Raw genomic sequence first — 27,436 nt, 5'->3', positions numbered from 1 at the left:
GAAATCTGTTATTTTTCCTATGAATTTATTAGATGTTATTTATTTGATTTTTGGGGTCCGAATGTGCCATACCGCAGGAAGTTAGATAGAAAGCAATATTAATAAAATATAACTTATTTACTTTATCTTCTTTCGAACACCGACACCGATCAAATCTCGTTCCTATTCTACAAAGAACCTTGGAGGAGTTTATTCAAAAATCGATATGAAGATTTTCATAAGGCGAATGTCTGCTTTAAACCACGTTGTAATTCTTTAAAGCGATTTCCTTTCTTCAAAAAACACTTTGAAAGTACGTAAGCAGTAAACGATGAAAATTAATTAGCTTTTAAAGGAAATTAACAAAATTAAACACGAAATTCTTAATTCTAATTGAGGTCAAAAAGCTAGTAACACAGTGTATTGCAAGTAGCATTTGGGCATAAAATCCTTTAGAGTGGCTTCGGAAAAACGACTAAGAATTTACATTTGTGGGTTTTCCGTACTTGAGAGCAAGCCTGCATGAAATGTAACGACCGTTAAAAGCATTATGTAAATGAACCAAACTCTACATTGGGTGATTAGATTAGAACAAAGTGTGTCTATTATTTGAAATGCGAATGTACCTGTTTGGGAAACCGTGTGTACTTACATAATTAGCTTGTATGTTTGTGTAATTAACTCGTCAAAAGTAGAAACTAGTTTGTTTACCTCAAATAATACTGAAAGTGAAACAAAATTTCTACGTAACTTTTCATTTAACAACTACAAACCCAACATCTATTGTAAGTTACAAACAAAACCCCTCAATTTGGCAATAAACAAAATGGCGAATCAAAATGTAAATTTAAACAATCAAACGCAATCATATTTCTGTAATTAACAAAATGATTTCACAATTTAATTACGTGTACAAAACAGAAGGTTTGGGCTCCAAATTTTATGGTTCTTTGTCACTGCTTCCCCGCTCAATACCCTGAGGGGTAAATGACGAAATTAAATTCGGGTATTAATCAAAATAAATATGACCTGGCTTTGGCTTCAAACGAACCTTATCACTTCCCGTGTCGGTATTTCCACTTTCCGTGTTGGATATTCATGTACATTTTATTTATATTTTTTGTACAACATCGTGAGAATTGAAAAAGTCATGTAGAATATTAGGATAAAAAGAAATATCGAATTCTATGCGCTGAAGATACGTAGACTGAAATATAGTATGGTATTTGTAGCGTCTTAAAGAATAGAGCATGGCTTTACTAAGTATCAAAGCTTACTTTTTGCTTTCAAGCTGAAATCATATTGTTAACATTCTTAAATTTGGTTTCATCTAAAGGTATCTCAAGGTAACGACCCCAATTTTTTTAAGAATATAAAAATAAAATCGCATAACACTAAAACTAAATTCTTAATCCTGTTTGTATAAGACTCCATATTGTTTCAAATATAATAACATAGGAGCATTATGAAATTGAGGTTAATCTGCCGTTTTCGTGTGCGAACGATTTAGCTGCCGTTTTGAAAACAATGGGCTAAGATAGCTCTAGCCAAATAACATATTGCAACTTCGAGCTTTAGTTGTTTTACTCGTAAGGGTGAGTTTTTAATGTAATTTTGATGCTTGTTAGCGATTTATACCAACATTGTAATAACTCACATGACCTATGTGACTAAGTACTTCTTCTTGGACATTTAAAAGTTTAAGATTGCTTTATCATCCGCGTGTTAAGGGAAGTAGGTACCTTCATGCAATGTGTAGATGCTAATATTATGATGGTAGGTAGATGGACAGATGGTAGATGATTATAAATAATGATGTGATGATGATATGATGATGATTATATACTTATTCATATTCCAAAAAATATTCTCTTCAGAAATTGAATAGTATGTTTAAGGTATTTAATTGTCATGCCACAAAGTTTTATTACATAAGACACAAAACCTATCAAAAATATCCAACTACACTCCTGTCACCAAGCAAGCAAACCAAAGCTTTCCATAATCATAAGGAAAATGATCAAGAAAAATATAAAGGAATACCAAAGTATTATACGATTTCTCATACATTTATTCTAAGCATAAGTCGATCGGAGAAACAAATAAAACGCGGTCACATCAAAGTTTTTCGTACTTAGGAACACAAAGACAAAGTTTTCCACATAATCATAGTTATTCGGAGTCCCATGTAATTGTTCTTGTGACCCTCGGTTCTACGTTCAAATAGAATAATCTATGGCCCGGAATACTGGCATGAAAATGATAGACAAAATGTTATAGGTTTAGTTAGACTCCACCAAAGAGGTGCGGTACGGAAAAGTTTTTATTTCATCATCTGTCTAGCCTAGCGTCTGAGTGCCTGTAACAGTAAAACTTATCAATTAAGGGCAAGAACAGCTGCAATATAAGAATAACAAACAAAAATAACAATATTAGTACAGAGCAATATTGCACTACATTAAACACTGATTACAAAAAATATAACTAGAGGAACAATCGTGCTATACAAACAGAGCGATTTTCACACAATCAATAGAATCTTGACCTTTTAAGTTCTTAGGCCCAAATACTCCTGTAGCTTCTAAGTCAAACGATGAATGCGAAATCGGATATCGGTCTTTTAATTAAAACCTTTTCGAGAAATACAAAGTTTTGTAATTTAATGCGAGAAGGGTTAAAAAAGGGGTAAGTTGTCATCGAAATATTTTAATAAGTTTTGAGTTTAATGATCTTTTTCTCCAAAACGTGGAAGGACGAAAATCATCTTTTTGAATGAAAAATAATTAAAAAGGAAATAATATTTTTAATGTACAATGTATTTCATGTATTCGTAAGTACACCTGAAAGCTCGTTCTTTCAAGAATGAAAATTATATTTTGATGTGATAATAAGAATTAAATTATGAATGTTGGTATTATTTCAGGAATACTTTAATTAAAATATATTTATTTTAAATGAACACTATCATTTTATATAAGAGTTTCTTTTTTTATGTAGGTACCTACAGGTTAAACTTTGTATGATGGTTCCAGGAATCATTAATTCCTGTTACAGGTATTGTTATAGTACAAATTGTGTTCAAACCACAAATTGTAATTTTAGATTCCAAGAAGATATTTCCCATTTTCATTTCAATATTAGACTCATACGTCATTTCAGACTGAACACTATAACAAGGAAATAATTGAAACTAGATACTATCACTGAACAGAGATGACGTTTTAAAACCGTACGGCAGACTTTTGCCACGCGCATAATATGCACCGAGCAGAAAATCTGCGAGTGTGAACTCGTTGCAATGCACAGAGTGAAAAACAATGTTCGAAAATGGAATCAAAATCACTTCTTTCACAGAACTGTACATCAAGTGAATTAACGAAATAAATCTTTTTTATGTTCCACTTCAAAAATTGTTTTCCCGGAAACAAATACCCGAGTGAGTGATGTATTATTCCACTACTTTTACGTAACACACAAAAATAAATTCATGATTTATATTCATAAGCACGTTGAATATTAACCGTAGGTCGCCATACCTTTTTTTGTCGTTCCAACCCTTTTGAATTGTTTCTCTGATATCGGTAAATAATAGCAACATTATACCTTTGTGTTCAATTTTGATCTGCAATTTATGTTCAGTATTCGAATGGAAATGCCCGGTTTGTTGGTGTTTATATACGGCATGTATACGTTTTGTTAATAAATGTTTGTTTGTTTTTGCTGGACCCGGTAGTGGTCGTGTTTGAAATGGTATTACAGCAAAATATCATATTAAATTTATAAGTTCAATGAGTGTGATAACAAACTTTGTTTCCTATATCTGGAAAAGCTACTAGAAAAAAATAAGGTATTGTTCCGGATAACACATAATTTCAGACAAAATATTATATAATATATCTTTATTTCCCAAAAAACAGAAACATTTACACAAAACGCAAACATTCGGTATGCTATATTAATCTGTACACAATGAGTTCAAACTAGGTTATCCTGTATCTTGAGAGACAGTGTTTCGCAAAGAGGGCCCAATAGAGTGCGTAAGTAGGCTGTGTCAATTTACAGCAAAGGGGAAAAAAGTTAAAATTTAAGTTATGAAAAAAGAAGATATGTGAGTGCCAGGGTGTGGGTGAAAAAGTGTAATTATAGGTGTTTTTGTGTGAGTATTGTGTGTTTTTGTGTAAGTTAGTGATGTGTTGTAGGTGTGTAAGTGAGATGCTAGTTGATGTAAGTGCCAGTGTATATGAGTGCGAGTGCAGGATTTAAATATTTGTGTAAGAAATAGAGATGAGTGTATTTTAGATCATGTTTGTTGAGGTCTAAGATATTCAGTTTTTTATGAATCTTTTTGTAGACGTAGGCGCTAATTACATAATACTGATGTTTAGCGAACGAGGTCCTGTGCTGGGAGCCTGAGGGAAGGTTTGTTCGCTTAGTTGGATTTGACGGCTGAAGACTGGTGTGTTTCCTAAGAACAGATTGAAGCACGAACAGTTGGCGGACTGTAAGAACCTTACAGTCCGCGTACAGTTGAGCTGTTGGGTATCTAAAAGGCTTCCTTGTCATTACCTTTAGTATAGCTCTTTGTGCCCTTTCTGCCCTCAAAATGTGACTTTTTGTTGCAGCACCTCATACAGAGATACAATAACCTATGATCGATTGGCATAATGCAAAGTAGACCATTTTTAATATGTCAGCAGTAGCAGAGTTACGGAGGTTTTTAAATGTGTGTATGAGGCGCAGGGTTCTAGTCGTGACAGTGTCCACTTGTTTTTTCCATGTCAGTCCGCCATCTATGTGAACTCCCAAATACTTTACGCTGTCACTTCTAGGAAGTGCTGGACATTGGCACGGTGCTGGTCGATTTAGGCATGAGTGGGCAGTGATAGAGAAACTGATGGACGGTGCGGTCTGTCGCCTAATAGCGAACGGGATGTAGCAGGTTTTATTTAGGTTTAAGGTCAGGAGATTTAAATTGAGCCAATTCAATTCATAGCACCACTACTAGCGGTTAACTAATTGAGGTTTTACAAGCTAACAAGCTATATCCGTCATACGACAGTAGTTTAACGTCTTTTGCCTTTTAAGAATCCAACCAAAGAACTTTATTTTCATATGTGGTCACCACTTTTTATTAGGCACCATCGTACAGCAACCTGTAAAACCGTTCTTGGTAAACAAATGAACTGTTTGATATGGTTTGATGTTTTTCGAATACTATTTTTATAAGTGTGTGAAGAATCTGAGCGCGAACTTTGAAGTATTTACAGAAAATTAAACCCACACGTTAAAGTTGAAATCTATTAAAGGAAAGACAAATATTGCAGTAGCTTAACTAGCGGGCACATTATATATTAATTACAGATACAATAATACAGTGACCGGTAGTCTAGACAGAAAGAAGCACTAAACGCTACATTTTTACAAGATGTAATTTTCACACAACGTTTTTTAGCTACCCTAGTAACTCAAGCAGTCTCATACAAGAAAATCTTTTACTTAACACAATGTACGGAATGAAATACGTTCCATCGCATACCTATGAATCTTATAGTACGTACGTAAAGACAAACTTCTGTTACTAGCGAATTAACCTTTGCAATATTTATCAGTTTGGGAACCTTCGCATCCAATACTAATTACTTTCCTAATGGCCACGCTTTTTCGATTTTCTTCGTCTATTTCTAGTTTGTTGGGGTTCTATAGGAAATGGATGAATCCTTGATTGAGCCATTTTTATGTCGTATTTAGAAGAAGGGTAAGTAAATGCTGTAAATAGATTATATCGTGGGCACGTTAAGAAATGGCCAATCGGGAATGATTATTTCGTACGCGAAAATTATGATTTGTAAGAAAAAATTGGGTCTTCATAATTGTACATGATTTTGAGACTTTTTGCATGGTTCTTTTAGAATAACTACAAAATTGCTAACAATAGCGAAATTGGCACCGACGTTATTCTTATTAATTCTTCAAAAAATAAAAAAATAAACTATCTTACTACAACTACCTATATAACTATAACTTCCTGCGTATTAAGTAAGATTAGATGTATTTTCCCAGTCCCACACATCACCAATACTACGAAACCCAACTCAATTAGAGTACTTACCCAAAAGAGCGTCGGCATTTTTATTTATTAACCGATCACAAAGTAACAAAGGCTGGATAATGGATGGTTGCCATTACATAAGTGAATTAGTTAAGAGTAGTTAGTTTGAAGGACAAACTTACGAGTACAGCTAATGAAGCAGATTTATTATGTATGCTACAAAGCTGCAATGTAATCCCTCTTCAAACAAGCCATTTTGCGTAACGATGCGGGCGTTAAGGCTTGCATTTATGGTAGGTTTTTTTTATGTTAGAAAATTAGCGCATTATACTGAGTGTACTTAAAAGCAGAGTAGATATCATTCAAATGCATTGCTGTGTCTATGCTTAGTATGTTAGAGAGATAGTAAAACATTAATTTCAAAATCAAGGTTAGAATCCTAGAATATTGGTGTTGGCATTGATAATTTTAAATCTCATTTGAGATCGTTGACTATTGATCGTTGTCTCAATTCACAGAATGTTGCAGTAAGGAACAAACAACAAATGCGCAACACCAACCAACCAATAAAACCACAAGAGGATATCATACCAATAAATAATAAACACATATCCGTATAGAAAATAAAGCAATGAGAACATACCAAGTCAAAGACCTAAACTAAACATAGATTTCAATTTCACCGCATGTGCACTAGCTATCCCACAAATTCTTGTACATTTAATACTGAATGTGTACACGGATAGTTTATACTGCAGCAGATGGCACTACCCGCACTACCCACTACTTCAGCCCCCCAGACATGGATACGCTTGGAATTTATTACGAACGTGTGTTTTTTACCGTTTCTAGTTGCTAACTTATCTTGACGCATCCCTGGTGGGTTGGCGGAGATTACCAATCCCTGTTGGTCTAAACGTATAATTCTGTTGTGTTAATTAGATTAGATTAGTTTGTAGATTGTTGCTGATGTTTTGAACAGATTGTGTGCTTGGTTTGGATAGAGATAGATGTTAATTAAAAGTTTTTACTTAACTGTGTAATGGTTTGTACCTAAATAGTGAACACTATTACACACTTTTTCAGTCTATTACACACTATTTAGATGCAATTAATTCTGTAATGATCGTTGATCTAATAGAAACATTGTAATCCAACTTATACGGAAAAAATCACAGCCCAAAAAAATTACTTCCTAAAAATCTCAGCCCGATAAAAATATAGCACAGCATTTTAGATTACAAGTCTCGCCGGGTCTCCTATAAATATTGTACGGCAGCTTCGTAAACAGATGTCCCTACCCATAAAGAGTTAATTATCATCTAAGAATACCGTCCCTTGCCGTCGGCACGAGAATAGATCCCTTGGGAACTCGCCTCTTCTTACTTTTATTCTGTTACCAAGTTACATTGAAACTTGATATATTAGAAACTAGTGACGGTAAAATATAACTCGTGAGTTGAATTATTATGAGTTATGTATCGTTTTATAAGTGATACCTGTTAGTAATAGGGTGTCAGTCAAGTTATTAGTCAATAATTTGGTACTAATTTTGATGTATGATTTATCAACTAATGTGCTTTTCGTATTGGAAAATGGTTGATAAATAGATTCAGATAATTTAGTAATTAGCTAATTAAATCAAATATTGATGTTGTGAAGTATAAATTAACAGATTTATTTCAAAGCATTGGTAATGAAAATAGATTAGGTACAGTTTTCAATATTAACCAATTCGACAGAATTTTTTTTTTAAACGTAATTGATTCTATGATCATTATCGCGCGATTCGATCTGAAATCCATTAAGCACTAGAAGCTTAAATACAACATGCTTAAGTATGAGAAACCTACAACGCATGTCAAAATTAATCCGTATAGAAAGAATTACTACAGTTTGCTCAGTTGGTAAGACACGTCAATAATTTTAGAACAACTACCTATTTCCTTTCCTCTTCTATTTATTATATTAAACATATGCTGCATATTACTTTCTCATGGACCAAACGAGCATACATTAACTGTTCATACATCCATACTTCATTTCCTTGCATTGAGTGACAAATGTCATACAAAATATGAAAGCAATCGTCGTTATCGTACATTTATCATTCGTCGGAGAAATTATGTGACGTTTATGTTATAATCTTGAGCAGTTGCATTTGAGTGAGATAATAAAATATGTAGTATTTTAGAAGAAAATTGTGTGTGTTTTAAAATAGATAAGGTATACCTGTAGACTTAAACGACTATGTTTTTTGAACAATATGGTAACTCTACTCCTATAAGTACAGTAAGTATTATCTAATGTCGTGTACTTGTTTAATGTATTTTTTGAAATTTATCTTACAGTACCTACCTGCCTAGATATTTAATAAAGCTGCTTTCCAGGACTGTTTTTTTATTCAGTCCCTAATTTTATTTCTACTCTGTCTCTTAGAATCTTCATTAAATATTGTAATAAATGCCTAAAACTTAGCAATTATTCTTTAATCTACCTTTTGATTAGTCAGAGAACTTAGTTTTCTTCGCAAATATTTCACTAACTAAACGCTAATTTTAATTAGATCTAGCTAGTTTCAGCTATTGTTACTAAAAGTTTAAGATCCTTCATAATCTTAATTAACGAACTTAATTATGTAGCTGAAGTACTTAATAAAGTACTTTATTAATTTAAGTTACACTTTAATTATGAAGTGAGGAATATGGGTGCGATTCTAAGAATGTAAGGATTTTCGAATTTTGTGGTACTAATAGTTTGCTACCGAACTTACCCTTAAATTGTAAGCCAAAATTAATAATCTAAATTAAGTGGTTCGGTATACCAAAACTATTTAATTTACTTACATTTTGTTCTCGGATTATCCACTTGTTTAATTTATTAACTATGCAGAATTTTCTTCGTAAAGTTGCAGTGCTGAAACTTTTACAATTCAATTCAAGCAAGATCTACCTAAAATTGAATATTAATATAATCTAAATCTGTGCTAAATATTGTTCCACTTAGGACCGATTTTCAATCATCTATTAACTTATTTTTGAGGAATAAATACATTAGTTTAAAAATGCTGTCAAAACTTCAAACATTCACTTCAGATAAAAGTAAAACTGGAGACTGAGAAATAAGTATGTATTTTAATGAAATTGTGATGAAACACACACTATAAAGCGTACTTTACTCCATATTAAGGTTATAAAATACATAATTTAGGTAAAGATATGAGCTTCCTCGAGACAAGTGGCATATCACTGAAGGATCCTTAAGGAGCGCTCTAAGTATGTCGAGCTTGCAGTCCTACGCTCCTTTTACCTTTAATATCCTCAAGTACCTTCTCTCAAACGCCATTTAAATATAAAGTGGAGAAAATCTTTTTAGTTTTTAATTTTAAATTTAATTTATACTTACGTGAAAATGCCGTAACTGGAGTTACTTGAGAAAGTTAACCTTTTGAAATAGTATGCTGCGGGTTTAAGTGGTATTTACTTTTACTTTTAGGTACGTAATGTTTTGAGAAAAAAAAAAACATTGACCTTTTAAATTGTGAAACAAACTTCGAAATCAAAAACTGCTTTAAATATAATCTCAACTTTGCTTCAAAAATGATTCACGTAATTATTTTATTTAGATTTGGAAAATAATTTGTTGAGTAACGTTACTAAGTAAATACTCTGTAATACAAGTAAACATGTATGTAGCACTATAGTGAAATAAAACTATTTCTGAAAGAAGCGTCTTTTCAGTAATAGGATTCCTTCACTAAATGGCGGTTCCATGTAGAGATTCCTTTGATAACGAAAGAGCTATTCCTACATAAAAGATGACTTTTAGACTTTAAAAATGTTGTTCCGTGAATACGGTTTTGTATTATAAGTGAGGTAAAGGTATTTGCTTTTCATCTAACTTTACCTTTATTTTTATTTTTTATATCCAAGCTTCCGTAACACTCGATACGCCATTTAAACCTCGGCCTGACGCTTTGTCAAACACTACGCTACGTTACCCGTGGTGTTGCACCCAATGAATCGATTTAAACTGCGAAAATTCAACAAACAGCCTCTAACTCCATTTTCTTTTGTTACAGATAAAACAACAAAGAAATATAAAACGGAAGCCAGTGTCAATGCATCGTATACTACAGAAATTACTTTTGTCGCGCGATATAAATTTGCTGCAGTAAAAGTGTTACTCGCCGCCGCCGCATAACGCTCAGTTCGCTACGACTTTTGTTTCGCGCTACAAAGTGGTGTTGTGATGTTTCCACTTTCGCCTATAAAGGGCGGCATTGCCGAAAATTTGGCTGTGTATGAAGATGGGCCATAAAAGTGAATTATTCTGTTCCCGCGGTGGCAAGATGCTACTTACGGTATACGCGGCCCTTCTTCTCTGGAGGATAGACTGCGTCGTCGAGAGTACCAAAGGTAATATCACGTATATTCAATGTACTGAACACGTCACAAGGTTTATTTCGAATCGACGAGAAGTTATTACGTTGCCTCCAATTTGGAAGTTGATAGGTTTGCGGTGAGGAAAAGTAATCACCAATCATCCGGCTGGTGTTTTCTACATTTTATTTCGATTCGATAGGTTAAGGTTGAAGCTGAGATAATTGGTTTTGCTCCCGTGACGGCTTTGTTTTTCGTGACGAAAATACTTTGACTTCGGTCGACTAATGGACCTATTGATTCGTTCTGAAACGTTCAATGAAAAACAAGGTGTATTAAAAAGTAGAAAGTAAAGCTTCTATTTGTTTTGTTACTTATACCTTTGATCTGACCATTGTTTCATGAATCTAAAAGTTGGCGTGATTTCTAAAAATAGAGCTCTTTCAGGACTGCGGATATTGGGGGTTTCCTTTGTTTTTCTATTATTAGAAGCCGATTGAAAAACATTTATTTCATAGAACATGGCTAATCTGCTCACCCGTAAAATTTTTTGTTAGTTCAATACAACCTATATTTAATTTAAATGTAAAATATTTTTCGGTTAGGTAAATTTATTTTTTTAATTCTATAATTATTTACCCCTTTTCCTTAATGTAAACTCTTAAATTACAAGAGCAACACTCCATTACAGCGGCATGTAACATAACAATTTTGTGAATCACGTAATCTTTTTTTTCACGACTGTAATCTCTAGGAAAAACATGTTCTACATGCCACGAGCGTAACAACTCACTCACTCACATATGAATATATATGAATACATACATATGTATGTAGACATAAACCAGTTGAGGTGTCCTTCATATCACAAATGTTTTAACCCCGGACAGCAAAAAACCTTATCCGTTATTTATACGTTTTTCCTACAGAGTGTAGGAAAAATCTCATATTTTGTATGTATGGTCTGGGAGCCTAGTGCCAGATTTGAAGTAATTTCTCGCACACGTGTGACTGATATTTATTTTATTTGTTTACTACTGATGTTAGCCAGATGTAGGTGGCCTGGGTCTCGTGGGATCTTAGGGTTTTTCACATAAAATGTAAGTGCGGAATATGTTTCATATCATTGCAAATGTGAGTGGGTCGAGAGGTTGGCTTAGTTTACATCCTTTATAGTATAAACTAAAGCTGTGACCTGAACGTGGATATTTAAAAAATAATAAAATATCTGGTTCAATTGTTATGATATTTATAGGATACCTATTGTTTTAACTAGACTTAAGTTAAAATATTTCGAAAGACAGATATTCAGTCCATCGAAAATATTCAGTATTCAGAACAATTCTAAGTTACTGACTTAAATGTTCATTACTTTTGTTGATATAATACCAGATTTATATTCACGCAATGCTACCCCTTTTTCGAGAATAACAGATACTAATTGCTACACTTTTATCATACACGATACAGAAAGGAAATTAAAATGTCTGCCTTTACACGTTGAATAATACTCAAACAATTTAATAAAATGTATAATAATTACGCCTCGCTTGGAAGCTCGTTTGTAGTCTTTTTATTTTGTGTTTCTTTTTCTGATGGAATGTTAACACTGTTGAATTTAAATGAAATAATAAAATAAAATGTAAAGAAAATATTGTTATTTCATAATGTTCTGATAAAATTATACTTGGTATCAGTTATCGGTTCGGTACTCATTATAGGTATGGTAAACTAAGCGTAAGCTCTAGATTGTCGCTTGTCTTCAAATTAATAACACTTTTATTTGTTACCCTTTTTATGTGTAAATTATTCTTACTATTGGTTTACTATTCCTGTGACAATTACAGACTCCTAAAACATTCAAAACAAACACAAATCACAGTTAAAACATTCAAAATATCAATAACATTTTAACATTTCTTGGACAGCCGCGGCTAATAGGCACAATTAAACAAGGGTACTATCAAAGAAAGGTCACATGGGATACAGCTTTAATCTTTGGAAACAATACCTCAAATTAACACATCCAATCAACCAGTACATAAATAGAGAGGATATATCTATATGTATCAGTCCACGCTAAAAGGAACCTTATGTGCACTGGCACTTACGACATTGTGTTTCAATAACTCTAAGCAAATCTCCTGCATTTTGTATTTCGAAACGACTTAAACGTCAAAGTCCATAAGGTACATTTTTGCATGGAATGACATATACTATGTAGTTATGTATGTAGCTATATTAAATAGTTATAATTGAAGGGTTCGTTACATTCCGCAATATAGGCAATGTATGACTATAACCCTTTATTAGACAGGTAGCTACTGTAATCTTGTTTATTGTTATTAATTCTAAAATTGTTTTATGCGGTATTTTGTTTGAAAGGTTAATTAATTTTAATCTTGGTATACCTGTAGGTAATTATTGCTACTTACTATTCGAGAGGCTTATTTAATTAGCTACAGGTGGAATAAAGTGACGTATTTCTTTGAAGATATAGACACTATTTTGGGCACAATGTCAGCTTTGTTATTCATATATTTTTCGTGGAAAATAGGATATCTTCCGTAATAAAGCCTTGACCCGGAAAATCTTATGGGGTTTTTTCACAATGGTGTATCCTTACATTGTGAATATGTCGTTATCACGGTGTATTTACTCAAATATGCTACATTTGAGCTGGACTTGATCATCGCAAAGTACACCAGACAACTTAGGTATATGTATTTTTATCTCCTATAATTAAAATAAAATAAAAGTCATCATCAAATATTCGTCACTAAAAGCGCTATACTTAATCATAGCACCACTTTATAGCTCAATTTAGGACCAATAAAATAGCGCCGAAGAGGCTGAAACCTTGAACTCGCAATACGAAAAACAATAAACACGCCCCTTTATTGCCCGACGTGGGACAACAGTGCCCCATAAACTGACTTCACTAGTGGATACAAATCTGAATTGTGACGCTAGCATAAAACATTCATGTACCAGTGCTAGTAGCCCACCGCGCAAGGCACGCCCCTGGGACCGACAAAACGTAACGAACCGGCCTCCACCATCCTTTTATGTCCCAGATACATTTTTCTGCCTGCCACACACCGGGCTGTCTTCGTATAGATTATTTATGTTGTCACACCACGTCTTTTGTAAAATGGAAAGATGCGGTTACCGGTCTCGAAGCTAGAAACTTCTCAAACAAAAACAGTGTTTTATTTTCGTTTTGACACTTCTGAGAGCGAAGTCGAATTATAAAGTTTTTACAGTATACAAAAAGCCATTAAATCAATCACGTTCTCAATGAAAGCGGTATTAGATAGAAATCCGAGGAATAGCTTGCTCACCTTTGGAAAAAAGTCGGTCTGCGGCAAGGCTTTCCACTAATTCTGAATTTAAATGCATGAGATCGAATAGGTTCACGCAGAGTGGATCCCGCGTTGAGTTTTCCGATTGCCACTGCTTATGTATTTAGGAGAAAAATGGGACTTTAGGTCGTACTTCAGCTTTTACAAAAGACCGTTATCAAAAGAATCTTTTGAATCGATTTACATACGCGCGCGAACGTGTCTCCCTTCTTTGTGCTGAGCTGAACAATATTGTTGGAATCGGTTGAATGTGATTAATCCTTCATAGTGTAAGTTTCATCTCGCGTTTTGTATTTCTTTATAAAACTGAACGGATCCTTACCATTATAAGGAATAAGCGACTCCATTAAATTACTCATTGTTGTTTAACTAAACACAATGTCCTCACTTAAGTACATAATTAGCTAAGTAGACTGTGTAAACTTACAATTAATGCATACAACTATAGATTGTTGTCTCTTGTCAAACACTAAGTAACGCCATCGCATACAAATGTCTTATGCTCACACTTGATATAGACAAATAATTATCATCATGAAATGACTTCAAGATAAAAGTTATACTTTGAGGGGATTTATTAAATACCTAATAATTTATAATCACGGGGTGTATGGATATAGATATGCAAAACAAAAATCCGCTTCATTTATCATACCAAAAAATGTTAATCCGATTACATTTTTTGTCCCAGTGCCATTACAATATAATTTACGGTCGGTGTGAAAGTAACAGATGTCTAGTGCAAGATAGACTCAGCCGCATTTAAATAGAGGCGAGCTGTCGTTGACATAAAGTGCCATTGTGCCTCACCCCTAGTGTAGGGCGCAAAAAAGGACTCCTTTCTAATTGTTTGCACATTTCGCTCCCTACGGGCCGCACGAGAGCTTAGCGGGGGGTGTCGATATTACATTGCCAATTAATATTTATGTGCCCTTTGAGCCGTGTATGAAACAATTAAGACATTGTTTAGGTTTTGGGATAGTGATGACACATGCAAAAATTTTCACAATAGGTACTTCATAATTATTTCCAAACACACAATCGAACCGATATTGTCCCAAAAGTTTTTAGTCTACATAAAAAATAAATAGCAACAACTTTTTGAGACAAAAATATGAAACGAAACCCTATCCAAACATACAACACCAAACACTTGTCTAAAAGCCCATTATTTGTACAACAAAACAAAAAAGAGCAAATCTCTCGTCACATCCCTACTCGCACACACATTGTCAATCCATCAGTCCCCTGCATCTCTATTGTGTTTTTAAATCACCATTGTTGTTCTAAGTGGCTATTTCTTCATCATTTTTCCCGTCCCGTCAAAAAGACTTTGGCTCCAGAAGTAAATTGCCACAGATTTTTTTATCAAATGCCCGTGCGAGATTTTTCAAGGCGTTTTAATAAATGGACCTCGTTATGGAAGATGTGTCAAGTAAAAGTAAATTCGTTGGTTATTAAGATTATTTATTTTGGGAAGACTTGTGTTTTGATGTTTCTTGAAGTTGACGGGCCGTTTCATGCTTATTAGGATACTTGAGTTTGAATGAATTTAGTGTTCATTTCAGACTACTTATATTTTTGAAACCTGATAGTTTTAAACTTTTAGTAGGCTGAACTAAAACAGATAATATATCGCTTGCCCTTAGATTAAACTAGTTTAACCACATTAAGAAACTTTTTTCGCCAATTATGATATTTAATTTTCCAACCATAATAGTCACAATAAACGGCGTACCACCATTACAGTATTAATTTCATACTCTAATTGTTCTTAAAATTAACTGTACAACGCAGCATGTTGTATCGCGCTCCGGCAATAACATTATCTTTTAGTGTTAGAACAACTATTACTTTGTAAAACTGTTCTGTTTGTTAGAATATATTTACCCTCAGTTAGCGTTGTTAATATGCTTTAGAATTTCTTGAGAAGCACCACCTGCTGAGGTTTATTTTATAGAATTAAATATGTTTTGTGAGAAATCTGTAAAAAAACTCACGTAAATAAATGGAGTGGGTTTTAGATTAACAGTGTCAAAAAGGTACTAGGAACTTTTATATTCCTAAGCTATAATTTTCACAAAAACGCATGGGCTTCAAAGAGGTCATATTTAAAAACGTGACCTGTTTGAACTTTAATAGTTTGATAACTAACAAAGTTACTAAGTGGCAACAAGTTTGTCCTTTTGTTAACATTATTTGCAGATCCATGCATAATTCAAAGGAGACCTTAACAGGCTGCGAATGCAATTCTCGAAACAGAACTCCGATTCGAGGGGTCCTAGTCCATCGATACAGCAAATCTTCGGCTCAACAGTGAATCCGTTTAGCGAGTAATAAATCACCCTGCAACACCCCAACGTTGTATAGAACCCATTATCAAGGGTAACCGTGCGTTTACCCTAGGCAAGCTGCATCATCAGATGTAGGGTACAATTCATGGAGAACAAAATGACCAGTGGAGATGTCATAACGCAATATCTTCTAAGAAAGTAGGGTTTTTGAGGAGTCAAGAACATTACGACCTGCGCTTTTACACGTCTTCTATAGAACTAGCCCATTATTATCAAAACACAATGAACAATCAATCAAGACCAATCTTTGATAGATTGGTCGTGAACCCCAAAGCCTCGTTATTTGTAAGTAATCACACCTACCGTACGTTACATTGACCTACAGGGTGCTTGACCTACCATCTTCATGTCATCTCTGTTATTTTTTCTTCCAACGTGTATTGACAAGGGTAACTTTACACTTACCCTAGGCGAACTACGTCAGATGTAGGGTACAATTCGATTACGTCATTACCCCATGCCGGGTTCCCAATGTCGTATCATCAATATTGTTAATGAACTCGTCACAATATTATTTATTGTTATTAGTCCCTCGCGGTTTAAGGATAAAGTACGCAAACATGATTTTTAATTATCATTTGTTATGAAGGCGCTTTGTTTTATTTTATTGCGGAGGGGAAGTTGGGTAACTGTAATTTGCGCGCGTTTAATGTAACGCAAGAATTCTAATCATTTTATTTCTCATTGAATTTCTTGTTCACATTTTTTAACTGGTAATATTTGTTGCACATTCAATAGGTATAAGTATAAAAGAAGTAAGCATACTCATTTACTCATCCTTTTCTTGATCGTTTATGCTTTTGCCCAATTATTTATTTCGAAAAGGAGGTACAAGTAATTCTATTTAAACAAAATTAATACGAGGTACAGTTATCGGCACGGATATCGAGCCATGACCTTCACCTGCGCAGAAGCGATTTACTGCCTTATTGCCTTATGCGTACGGGTGCGCAAAGCGATCCCCACTCTTCCGCCGAGAGCCCAATATCCGTGCCGGTATCTGTATATGTAACTGACGCACAAAAAGCAAGTCATACCTAGATACCCACTTTGCATTCCCGCCCATCGCTCTACGACATGGCCAGTACGTCAAAATATGTCCAAAAATATTTTTCCAACCAACCTCTTTATTAAAATCACGTAATCTTTTTCAAAGCGGTTGTAAACTTTAAGGTTTTACATTTACTGGTTGTGTTCACGACATTTCTGACGAGTTGTTTGAAGCAAGGAGGCTTTACTTTCATCTTTTGTATTTCAGTTACTTAGAACGTTTTTTGGCAGTTCATTAACTCTGGACATTGCGAAAATATTTTTTTTGTGTTTATATAAAAATGTTGTTTCTCAAAATCTTTCGTCCGGTTTTTAGGCACCTACTATTAATATAAACTTATATTTTATCTTTATTTACTATATATTAATCTATAATAGGGAAATATTAAAACTAGGTATCAAAATATTCATCCGCATCGCTGTCAGCTGGGATCGTGCCCAAAAGGCTGGCTGCATTGCCAGCCTATTTATGAAAATATAAAAATGTAGCTGTTATTTTTTTTTGTTACCAGGCCATGAATAAATGAGTCGACGAACTTAGAATTTTTTAATTTGGTTTTTATGTTTGTGTCGTTCACGTAATTAAAATATTCCCATTTGATTAAAAACTGTAGTTTTAATTTGTTTGAATTGCAACATTAACTTTATAATAGGTAACGTTTAGTCAAATAAATTGCTTTATCAATCAAAAAAGTTGATAATAGCGTACTATACCAACTTCGTTAGGTAATTATTTTGTATGGTAAAATGTTTTCAATCAAATTGTTTAGCTTCACTTGATTGTAGTAGTTTCTAAGAAGAATCCCATCTGCTAGATATCTTGATTAAGTTCGCCTTATCGAACCCCTAACAAAACCGTTCATCTAATCCAATGTAATCGAAGAATTTTCTTCAGAAACCTATGCAAAGTAATGATGTTTAAAAAGTTATTTCCAAATTGAATGACGAAACGTTTCTAGAAATTGTGGAAATTAAGCCACAAGATGATATTGTAAGTTCAACTCAGTCGTGCGCGCGGCCTTATGTGTGGGTAACCCTTGTACATATACAGTGACTTTGTGTGCGTGACAAGAGGTACAGTCGGGTACAATACAGTTATTTAGGGGTTATATGGGAGTGTGTGGTGTTTAAAGGAAAACAGTTATTACGTAATTTAATGTTTATTTATTTATAACCAGCTGGTGCCCGCGACTTCGTCTGCGCAGGTTTAGTATTTCGAACAATATGTTTACAAATTGTAGCCTATGTGTTATTCTGATGTATAAGCTATATTATTGTAAAGTTTCATTAAAATCCATTCAGTAGTTTTTGCGTGAAAGAGTAACAAACATCCATACATCCATACATACAAACTTTCGCGTTTATAATATTATAGTAGGATGATTATGAATCGCTACTTGAAAAATCAAATGATGAATTTTCGGATTCGCTACTCTACTACTCGCTTTCGCTTCGCTTCGCTACGCTACTAATTATAAATTCTGACTCCATGTCAAAATGTCTATAGTATTCTTCTTTTTTCTTTTGTACATGTCGACAAGTATTACCCCACATTCCTTCATCAATTTGACTTAAACGTTCATTTATGAGTTTCATTATTTCCGTCTTATTTTGGTCGACATTATGCGAAGCAATTTAATTTATTTTAATTCCCCACACATTTTGTTTACATTATTATACTAGATTATACCTCTTTTTACATTCTTAGTCCACACTTTTATTTATTGTCCGCGTACCCCCAGCCTGAAAATATGTAAGGAGTATTTAATTCATCTTAGATATTTCACCTTATTTATTTCTTAGATACTGTCAATGTCAATTTGAAAAGACGTATGAGAAAATAATGAAAAACTATATTTAATAATAAAAAGCTTTGAGTCGTGAATAACTAGTATTTTCGTAAACGACTGTACCCATAACAAAAAGCGATAAGAACACGTCATGCTCGGACGACGTCACTGTCACACAAATGAAAGTAGTATATTTACAAGCCGACGCACACATAGGGCCGCGCGCAAATCTGAGTTGAACTATCTATAACAGATTTTAACCTGACAATACATTATGACATACGTAAGTAGGTAAATATTTTATACACTAAGAGGATATTCTTTTTAAGGTGCCATCTATGTGATATCTAGACACACGGCAGTGTGTCCGCCAAGTTCGAGCAAAAAAAGCGACACACCGGCCGTGGGTTATATTACACGAACCATTTCGGGCCAAATTCGACCCCCCTGTAACTCAAAATCTATTTTATTTACGCATATCAAATTTCTAGTATCTGTTGAGACCCCCTCACTTATCTAAAATACAAAATTTCATTAATATACCTATTGTAGGTCTTGAGATATTGACGTCAGAAAATCGCTATTTTTACTATACACTCACTGACTGATTCACTGATTCACTGATTCACTGATTCACTGACTCACTCATCAAAAACCTAGACCACTTCCAATGGTCGTATTGACTTGAAATTTGGCATGGAGGTAGGTCTTTATGTCAAGGTAAAGGAAAAAATCTGAAAATGGCCAAGTGTGAGTCGGTTTCAAAATAATGAAGGTGTAAAATACCCAGTGTAAATTTATACCCCTAAGGAACTAAAACGAACTAAATTTATCTATATTTATATAATATATCTTCGAATGGTCGTACCGATCTGAAATTCGTTACAAAGGTTTGTATTTAGTCAAAGTAAAAATCTGAAAACGGCCAAGTGTGAGTCACTTTCGAAAATAACGAATGTGTAACTTTGATCCACGAACATAATATATGATAACATGTCATGTCAGTCAGTTGGTAAATCTAGTCCATTTAGTTAATCTAGTTCATTTCTTTGTAAGAAGCATAGTGCATATTTAAAAATCTGAAAGATAGTATAAATGAGACATTTACTTAACTAACTTAATCATAAGAAAAAAATAAAATAAACAGCCTTACAAAAATAAATGAAATCCCACCCAAAACAAAATGTGAAAGACTGCCAAGTTCGATAATATGGGAATGCTTCGCCTATAAAGAAGTGAGATCTGAATAAGTACCAAGTTCCATACACATACCTCAGTTAAAAATAGTTACTTTTTAATGATGATTACTTGGCAAGTTTTAATAGAAAATTAAATACTTGATTCATTGCGTTTAGTAGGTTTATAACAAGGTGTATGAAAACTTGCCAAGTAACATCATTAAAAAGTAACTATTTTTAACTGAGGTATGTGTATGGAACTTGGTACTTATTCAGATCTCACTTCTTTTATAGGCGAAGCATTCCCATATTATCGAACTTGGCAGTCTTTCACATTTTTGTTTTGGGTGGGTAACAATATTTACAAAATGCGATAATTTATGATTGAAATGTATCTATGAATAAAGCCAAACTACATTTTTTTCCAGAAATGTTTCTTTAATTCAATTGCATCTACTTTACAAAATCATACCACCTCACCACCACGATTGCTTACAAAGTACGAGTTAAAATAAATTAACTTTCAAAAGGGATATCCTTATTACAAACTTTCCCCTTCTTGTGGTTTCAATATCAGGTAAAACAGCGTTCTTTCTAATATCTGGGCCCATTTATATCTATTAAGAGAAAAAGTTACGAAGGGTCGTTATGGGCGTTTTGAATTTGGTTTTGTCACTGTTCTCATCAATCTTGGAATCGATTTGACGTGAGACATAAACCAGTCGGCCATGGGCTCTGTTTCTGGGCAAAATGTGCCTAATACGGCATTTTTGATTACATAAATTTCGATGTAGAACCTTTTATTTGGTATACTGTTAGATTAGGAACATAAATACATAGTATAATGTATAAAAATATTCAGAGTGGTTTCACCTGCTTGCTTGGTATATAATATATGTTTGACGATAGATCATTATAGAATTTTTTTTTTTTTTTTTTGTTTTGCAGTAGTATCACTCATTAATAATTAATGCTCAATCCTTCTCTATGTGAGAGGAGGCCTGTGCCCAGCAGTGGGACGATAAAAAGGCTGTAACATTTCAGTAGTATCACAGATTACATAATGGTAGTACCTATGTAGAAAAATATAACATATTTTTGTGTTTTTTTTTTCTTAATTTTATCTTTTACATAGTTGCTAGGCTTCTCAAAATACACAAGTCCATTCATTACCGTAGTTGCTTTACGCCACAGTAAAATAGTGCAGCAGAAGTGATGGGGTAGTTAACTAAGTGGCCGTTTAGAGACCGCTTGAGAAGATAACGTACCTACCTACTTAACTGCGGCTATTTCGTTAATTTCCCTTAATTATGAACTTGGTTTATTTGTGCTGTTTTGAATATTAAAGCTATTTTACCGCTGCTGAATTAGAAATATGTAACTAGTTAATCATTCATAGTTGTAACAAAATATTTGTCTGTTAGGTATTCCACTAATTTTGGTAACGTAACGTTTAATTAGTAAATTATTTTGTTTGGACTGTGTAAAACATGCGATGCATATTTCATTAATAATTTCTATTCAAAAAATTTCATTTTTTTTCTCATTTGTGTTGTCCATTTAGAATGTCGAATTAGGTATAAGTAGGTAATATAGCAGCTAATATAGCCAATTCATACAGTTACAGCCATTTGATGTTATAAAATTCAATATCACGATTTTAACTGAATTTCCATGTTTCCAAACAGGATTCTGACACTGATTGTAATGACGTCATCAAGTTGGAACTAATTATCGAGTTTAATGACATTGATTACATTCCGCGAATGAACGTGTTTGATACACCTCGCCATTTTCCTAATTAAACTTAATTTTCCTAATTAAGACGGGAAGATGTTTGGTACTGCATGTTATAATTATAGAATTAATTAGGTATTGTTAGATTTTATTGGACTCTATGGAAGGAGACCTGCTTCGAAATAATTGCTATTAAGTTTGGAATTTTCCAGTGTAACACATTATATTCGTCACAAAAATAAAAAATCGGAATGGATACTGAAAATGTGGTATTCTTACTACAAGCAAAATTACCCTTAGTTTACTGGCTTTATTTACTACTTTTCGATAGAAGCATTAGAACCTCTACCTACATACATTGAGAAACTAAAATATACTACACATTTAAGTGATATAAATCAACAATAACAATCGTAATTAAAATGCAATTAATAAGGCAATAATTTATTTCCCGTAATTAAGCAGCTGTCAGACTTTCAAGCTTTTGCCTACCGGTAACGACTGTCATTGATATTCATAATACACCCGGGACCACCTGTTTAATATGCTCGCCTAGTACCCAGGGACTTCGACGTGTAATTAAGATCGATCATTATATATTAGCGTATTTATTTAGCTTCTGGTTGTTTTCATCTGAAGCAATTGTCAGGAAATATTATATTTAATGATGTAAGCTAAAAGGAAAGTGGACTTCGTGCGTGATCAAGTTTTTAGTAATGGAATTGATTCTTGTTTCTAAGTAGGTACGTAACTATATTGTACGATCAAAAAAATAATGTTTTTATAAGATACTATTTGAATACGTATGATGTATGTTCTGTAAATATTGTACTTCAAAAACATGTTATTATTCCTGTTAACTGCATAATTCTTACATATTTTTACCCCATTCACACCAAACATGGCTAGGTTTACCGTCCATTATCCTTACCACTCTGGAACAGAAAGGCATTATCTATAACTCTTAGTAACAGTGCTAGCCTCTTAGCCTGCGTTCGGCCACATTTAACACAGCATCTTCATAAACCCTCACGAGTACGCAATACTAGGTAACTGCCGGTTAGGGATATTAGGGTAGCTAGGTAGGTTATGTGCAGTGATTCAAATATTTCTATGTAAAAAATTAAACACAAGCCATGTAAATTATTATATTTGTAGATAATCTACCTTTATTGTGATGAAGTACGTACAGTTTAATTAAGAGAATATAGGTACTGATTTTATTTACTCTTTTCGAAGATTAGATACTTTTTTGGTCGCTGTTAAGCCATTCAAGTTTTTTGTAGCTTCTTAGTAATCGCTAAAATAAACCTATCAAGATTGATTCTACCTCTATAAAAACTTAAAAAATATTTTTTCTGAATTTTTACGATATTACACGATACTACACTGTTAATACTCAACAGTTCATTCACCTCTTTCTACCAATACTCGATTAACAGTATTAAAGGCCACTCACTGGTTCAATATATCGATTACTGCCTGGCACTAATTTACTTCGTTGATGACGAAATTAACGGGTGATGATACCTACAAAGTTTCATCTGTCACCCAGTGGGTCATGTCTCCAGCCCCTGGCAACATGATTTAGTTAGAGGATTTTTCTAATACAAATGCTTTAGATTACATAAATAGTTATCATGTGGAATTATATTCACGATGTTTTGGCCTGTTCATATCGATTGCAGCCTGATGACGAAATTAACGTATGACGGTACAAGTTCCATCTGTCTCCACTGATCGCGTTCATTACACTAGTGCGGAGGCCACAGGCTGATATATCGCTCTCATTGTCGCGAACTAACAACAGTCCATTCTGGCTAACGGCCCGCTTTACTGACCTCATGCGTCCGGGAGTGAGAGAAGCTTCATATTGAAAGCGGGATTCGGTTAATAGGCTTCTTTCGGTTATTGACAGCCAGTATCAGCGATGTGATTGCTGGTTTTAAAAAAGAATATAAGTTGTGAAATGTTGTGTTTTGTTTATTTTGTTGAAGAACAGATTTCGTTTCTTTGTTTCTTTCAAATGTACGAGTATCGTTTTGCGAACGAATTTTAATAGTGGAACAATTTGTTTCATAGAATCTAACTAATGCTAGTCAGTATCGTATTTCACAAACATTGCAAACTACACACATTATATTTTTCAAACATTTGAGTTATTTGAATCGCTGATGAAAAATACCTATATGCGTTTAGGTACACATTGAATACTCCATTTTATTGTGGGCAAATAAATCAAATATTTGGAAATATAACCCGAGCGCATTGCTCCCATAAACGCAATAGTTTTTGTGGCATTTTGTGGTATGAACCGCAAAATAAATAAAAATTATATGGAATATTATTCAATAAAATTGAGTTCGCTTGATTCTATCAGATATTTTATACATATAAGTCTCGTAGATGACACACTCCTATTCGCAAATAATAACATCAAAAGCATGAATCAATTTGCTTAAGGGCCCCTCGGTCCTAGGGTTTACCAGCCAGCTTTTTCAACGGGGGATTGGATGCGATTTTCTTTTGCCTCGCGGCTCGATGCTATATTGATTTTGTACTGTACTCGAGCTCTTTTGGGAATTCACTTCTGTTTTGCGAAAGCACTCAAACCAAAAAAATCGTCCGTTACCACAGTTTTTTAATAAAAATCTGAAGCCAAAAGACCAAAATATTAGGCTAAACTTTCAAATGGGATTCCGTGCTTTCTTTGATATTATTAATATATTAATAGAATGGCTGTTTATAATTTTGCGTGGAAAATATTCCCGTCGCGGCTCAGTGCGCCATTTACTTGTTTATATTTTATTTTGTTTACACTATCTGAATTTATCTTTGATTAAAATCTGGGTTAGGCCTGGCAATTTGAATAAATTTATACCAAGTAAACGGTATCGATATAGAGAATCTCATTGAAAACACAAAGGATAAACGTTAGGGTCCCATTATCGATCCAGATCACATGGAAAATAAGTTTTACTACCGTGCGGCTGGCTTTATCGAGTTTTCTAAACTCCGTTTTAAATTGGCAATCACAATTACGGCTGGGGCAAACCAATATTTATAGACAAAGTTCGATTTTGAATTTAATCATTATGGGCTTAAATGGATCAAGTATCTGAATTACAATTATAGTTGGGTAATTTCTTCGGACCGTTGTTTCGATTCGATCCTTGAATCGATATCATTCGCATGAATAAATTGTTTCAATACCAGACAGTAGTGGCTCTAGAATTGAAAACAATTCAGTTTCCGAAACTCTCGTTCTCCCGATTAAACGCGCGTAGAATACAATTGTAACAAACCACAATTATTTTATTTTTGGTGTTCCGTATTTTATTCGTTGATTCTAGCTCACACTTTATGTTCAATTTTGTTTTATTTTTACCACACAATGCAATGACAACATTTGTTTTTGTTTTAGACTAACATTGTGCGCATATTGTGACTATTAATCAATTTAATCAAGAAAGTAAACAAGTTTATACTCAACTTTGCAGACAATACCTAATTTTGGCCTAACACTCAATCCAGCTTTAGAATCTCGACAGAAAATTGATTTTCATAAGAAAACGCTTATCATCGCAACTGAAAAACACTTCGTCCCGTACTTCGTTCCAAGTTTAAGGTCTAAGCTAATGAAATTCCAAGTATCGGCTCCAAGTTTCTCCTAAATCCTTGGAGTTGTTTTTTGGAAAGTATTTACGCTACCGTACCGTGGTCTACATTCATTATGGGTCGTTGAAAGCTCCGGCACGTGATAGATTGCCTGTTCAGCGCGAATAATGGTCCATTCAAGCTACTTTGGAAACCATTTACCTTTGGTAGTCCACTATACCTAATTACGAAGCGGATGGACATGATGGAGGGTGTTGATACGATTCAGGACTTCAAAGGCGGGGACGTTTATTATAGAAAATTATTGCTGAATGACGGAATTCTGATTTTGGTGGGTTCTGATTGTGTGAATTTTGTCTGTTCGGTGATTATGTCTTTGATGGATGAATGGCTTGATCGACTTGGCTTGATTGATTCGATGTAAAGCTGCGGTGGATTCTCAATTAAAAAGAAATTGTTGGGTTTATAACACAGTAATACTTTTTGTAAGTATTTTTTGCCAAAATCTACACAGTGGTTTGTTAAATGTTCAAAATTTGACTTACAGACTTATTTGAAATCCATGCAACATACTACTTTATACCTATATGTAGGTGACACACATTCTCTTTACCGAAACTATATCAATTATCACATAGCAACAATATATACATACGCAGGAATCTCCCAAGAAATAAGATCGCCTTGTCGTCGTTAATGAGCCCTTTTCAGAAGCAACCACATAATTACTATTGTGTACATAGCTTACATGACACAACTGGGACAAAAACAGGCGAAAACATGATAACACAAAAGGTTTTCTCCATAGTTCCTACTGACACGTCAAATTTCGTAGCCTGGTCACCTTTGGATTAACCTTTGTCAAATGTTGGCAGAGGTTGAAAAATAGCTGGGAATATTTTTTGAGGCTGAACTGAACTAGAATAAAAGTGTGAAGTTTTATTTTATGTTTAGTAACACTGATTCTTTCATGCTTACTTCTACTACACAGATTATGTCAACTTCAACTACTTTGTAATTACATGATTTTGAGTAAAGATCCCAATATTACGAATTCAAAAATCAAAGTACCGAGGAAGAATTAATGTGTAATGTATATAGTCTGTACATATGTATATTCTTTAAACAGGAGGAATTTTATCTTTATTAAAAAGTTATTCTCTCTCATATTCAGTGCACGTATACTTCCTTTTACAAAACCAAGCTTTTTTGCAATTGGTTTTCATATCGTTTGAAAAAACAACACACTCTAGCAAAAACAGACAGCCTCTTACTAACACACATAGATAATATGATTAATCTATACTTTCATTACTAATAATAGCGAGCCAAATGGAAGTGAAAAGTGTGTAGGCTGATTGATGATGGGAGCCGCGAGACCAGGACGAACGAGCCATTGAAGGCGACCATTCATTCCACCGCTGTTAAATATTTCACCAAACGTTCCCCGAATTGTCTCCAACCAGCTAACAAATGACCTGCTAACAGATTTTACACACAACTGTCACAATATTTTTACGGATATATCAATTTGGGAGCACTTGGACCCACTTTTGTTGCCAAAAACATCGCGTTTATGTACAACTCTAATGTGTTATGGGTTCCTGGTGATTTGTTGTCGAAAAAAAATGAGGCTTAATGCTACTACTAATCATGGTCCTCAAGATAATTTATAAAGGTTTGGGTTCAATTGTTTTAGGATTTCAGACACAGGCCCTGAAGCGATTAACATCTCCAACAAAAATCCCAAATACAAAAGAACCAAACTCCAAAGTCATCTACCGATAAAGCAAATTAACCAATCTCGACAAATGGCGATACTTCCAAAATAGCAGGTAGCTTTACCCTTATAAATTTAATAAAACCCTTTAATTCAAGTAGGTTAGCAAATAATAGGGAGGGTTTAGTGCGACTCCACAATTTAACACGCTCGG

General features: G+C 33.9%; 1 protein-coding gene across 1 annotated transcript in view; it reads left to right on the top strand.

The window, feature by feature from the left end:
* LOC126055693 (lachesin) overlaps positions 1-27,436 on the top strand; it is a 76,084-nt gene that overhangs the window by 8,817 nt on the left and 39,831 nt on the right. Inside the window, exon 2 of the mRNA XM_064038907.1 lies at positions 10,110-10,446. Coding sequence (XP_063894977.1) covers positions 10,332-10,446 — 115 coding nt within the window. The 5' untranslated portion in view covers positions 10,110-10,331. The remainder of the gene's footprint in view (positions 1-10,109; positions 10,447-27,436) is intronic.

This window comes from Helicoverpa armigera, chromosome 17 (assembly GCF_030705265.1).
Source record: "Helicoverpa armigera isolate CAAS_96S chromosome 17, ASM3070526v1, whole genome shotgun sequence".
In the NCBI taxonomy this organism is placed as follows: domain Eukaryota; kingdom Metazoa; phylum Arthropoda; class Insecta; order Lepidoptera; family Noctuidae; genus Helicoverpa; species Helicoverpa armigera.
Note: the sequence above shows the minus strand (reverse complement) of the source record. Positions and strands in the feature narration are given on the sequence as shown.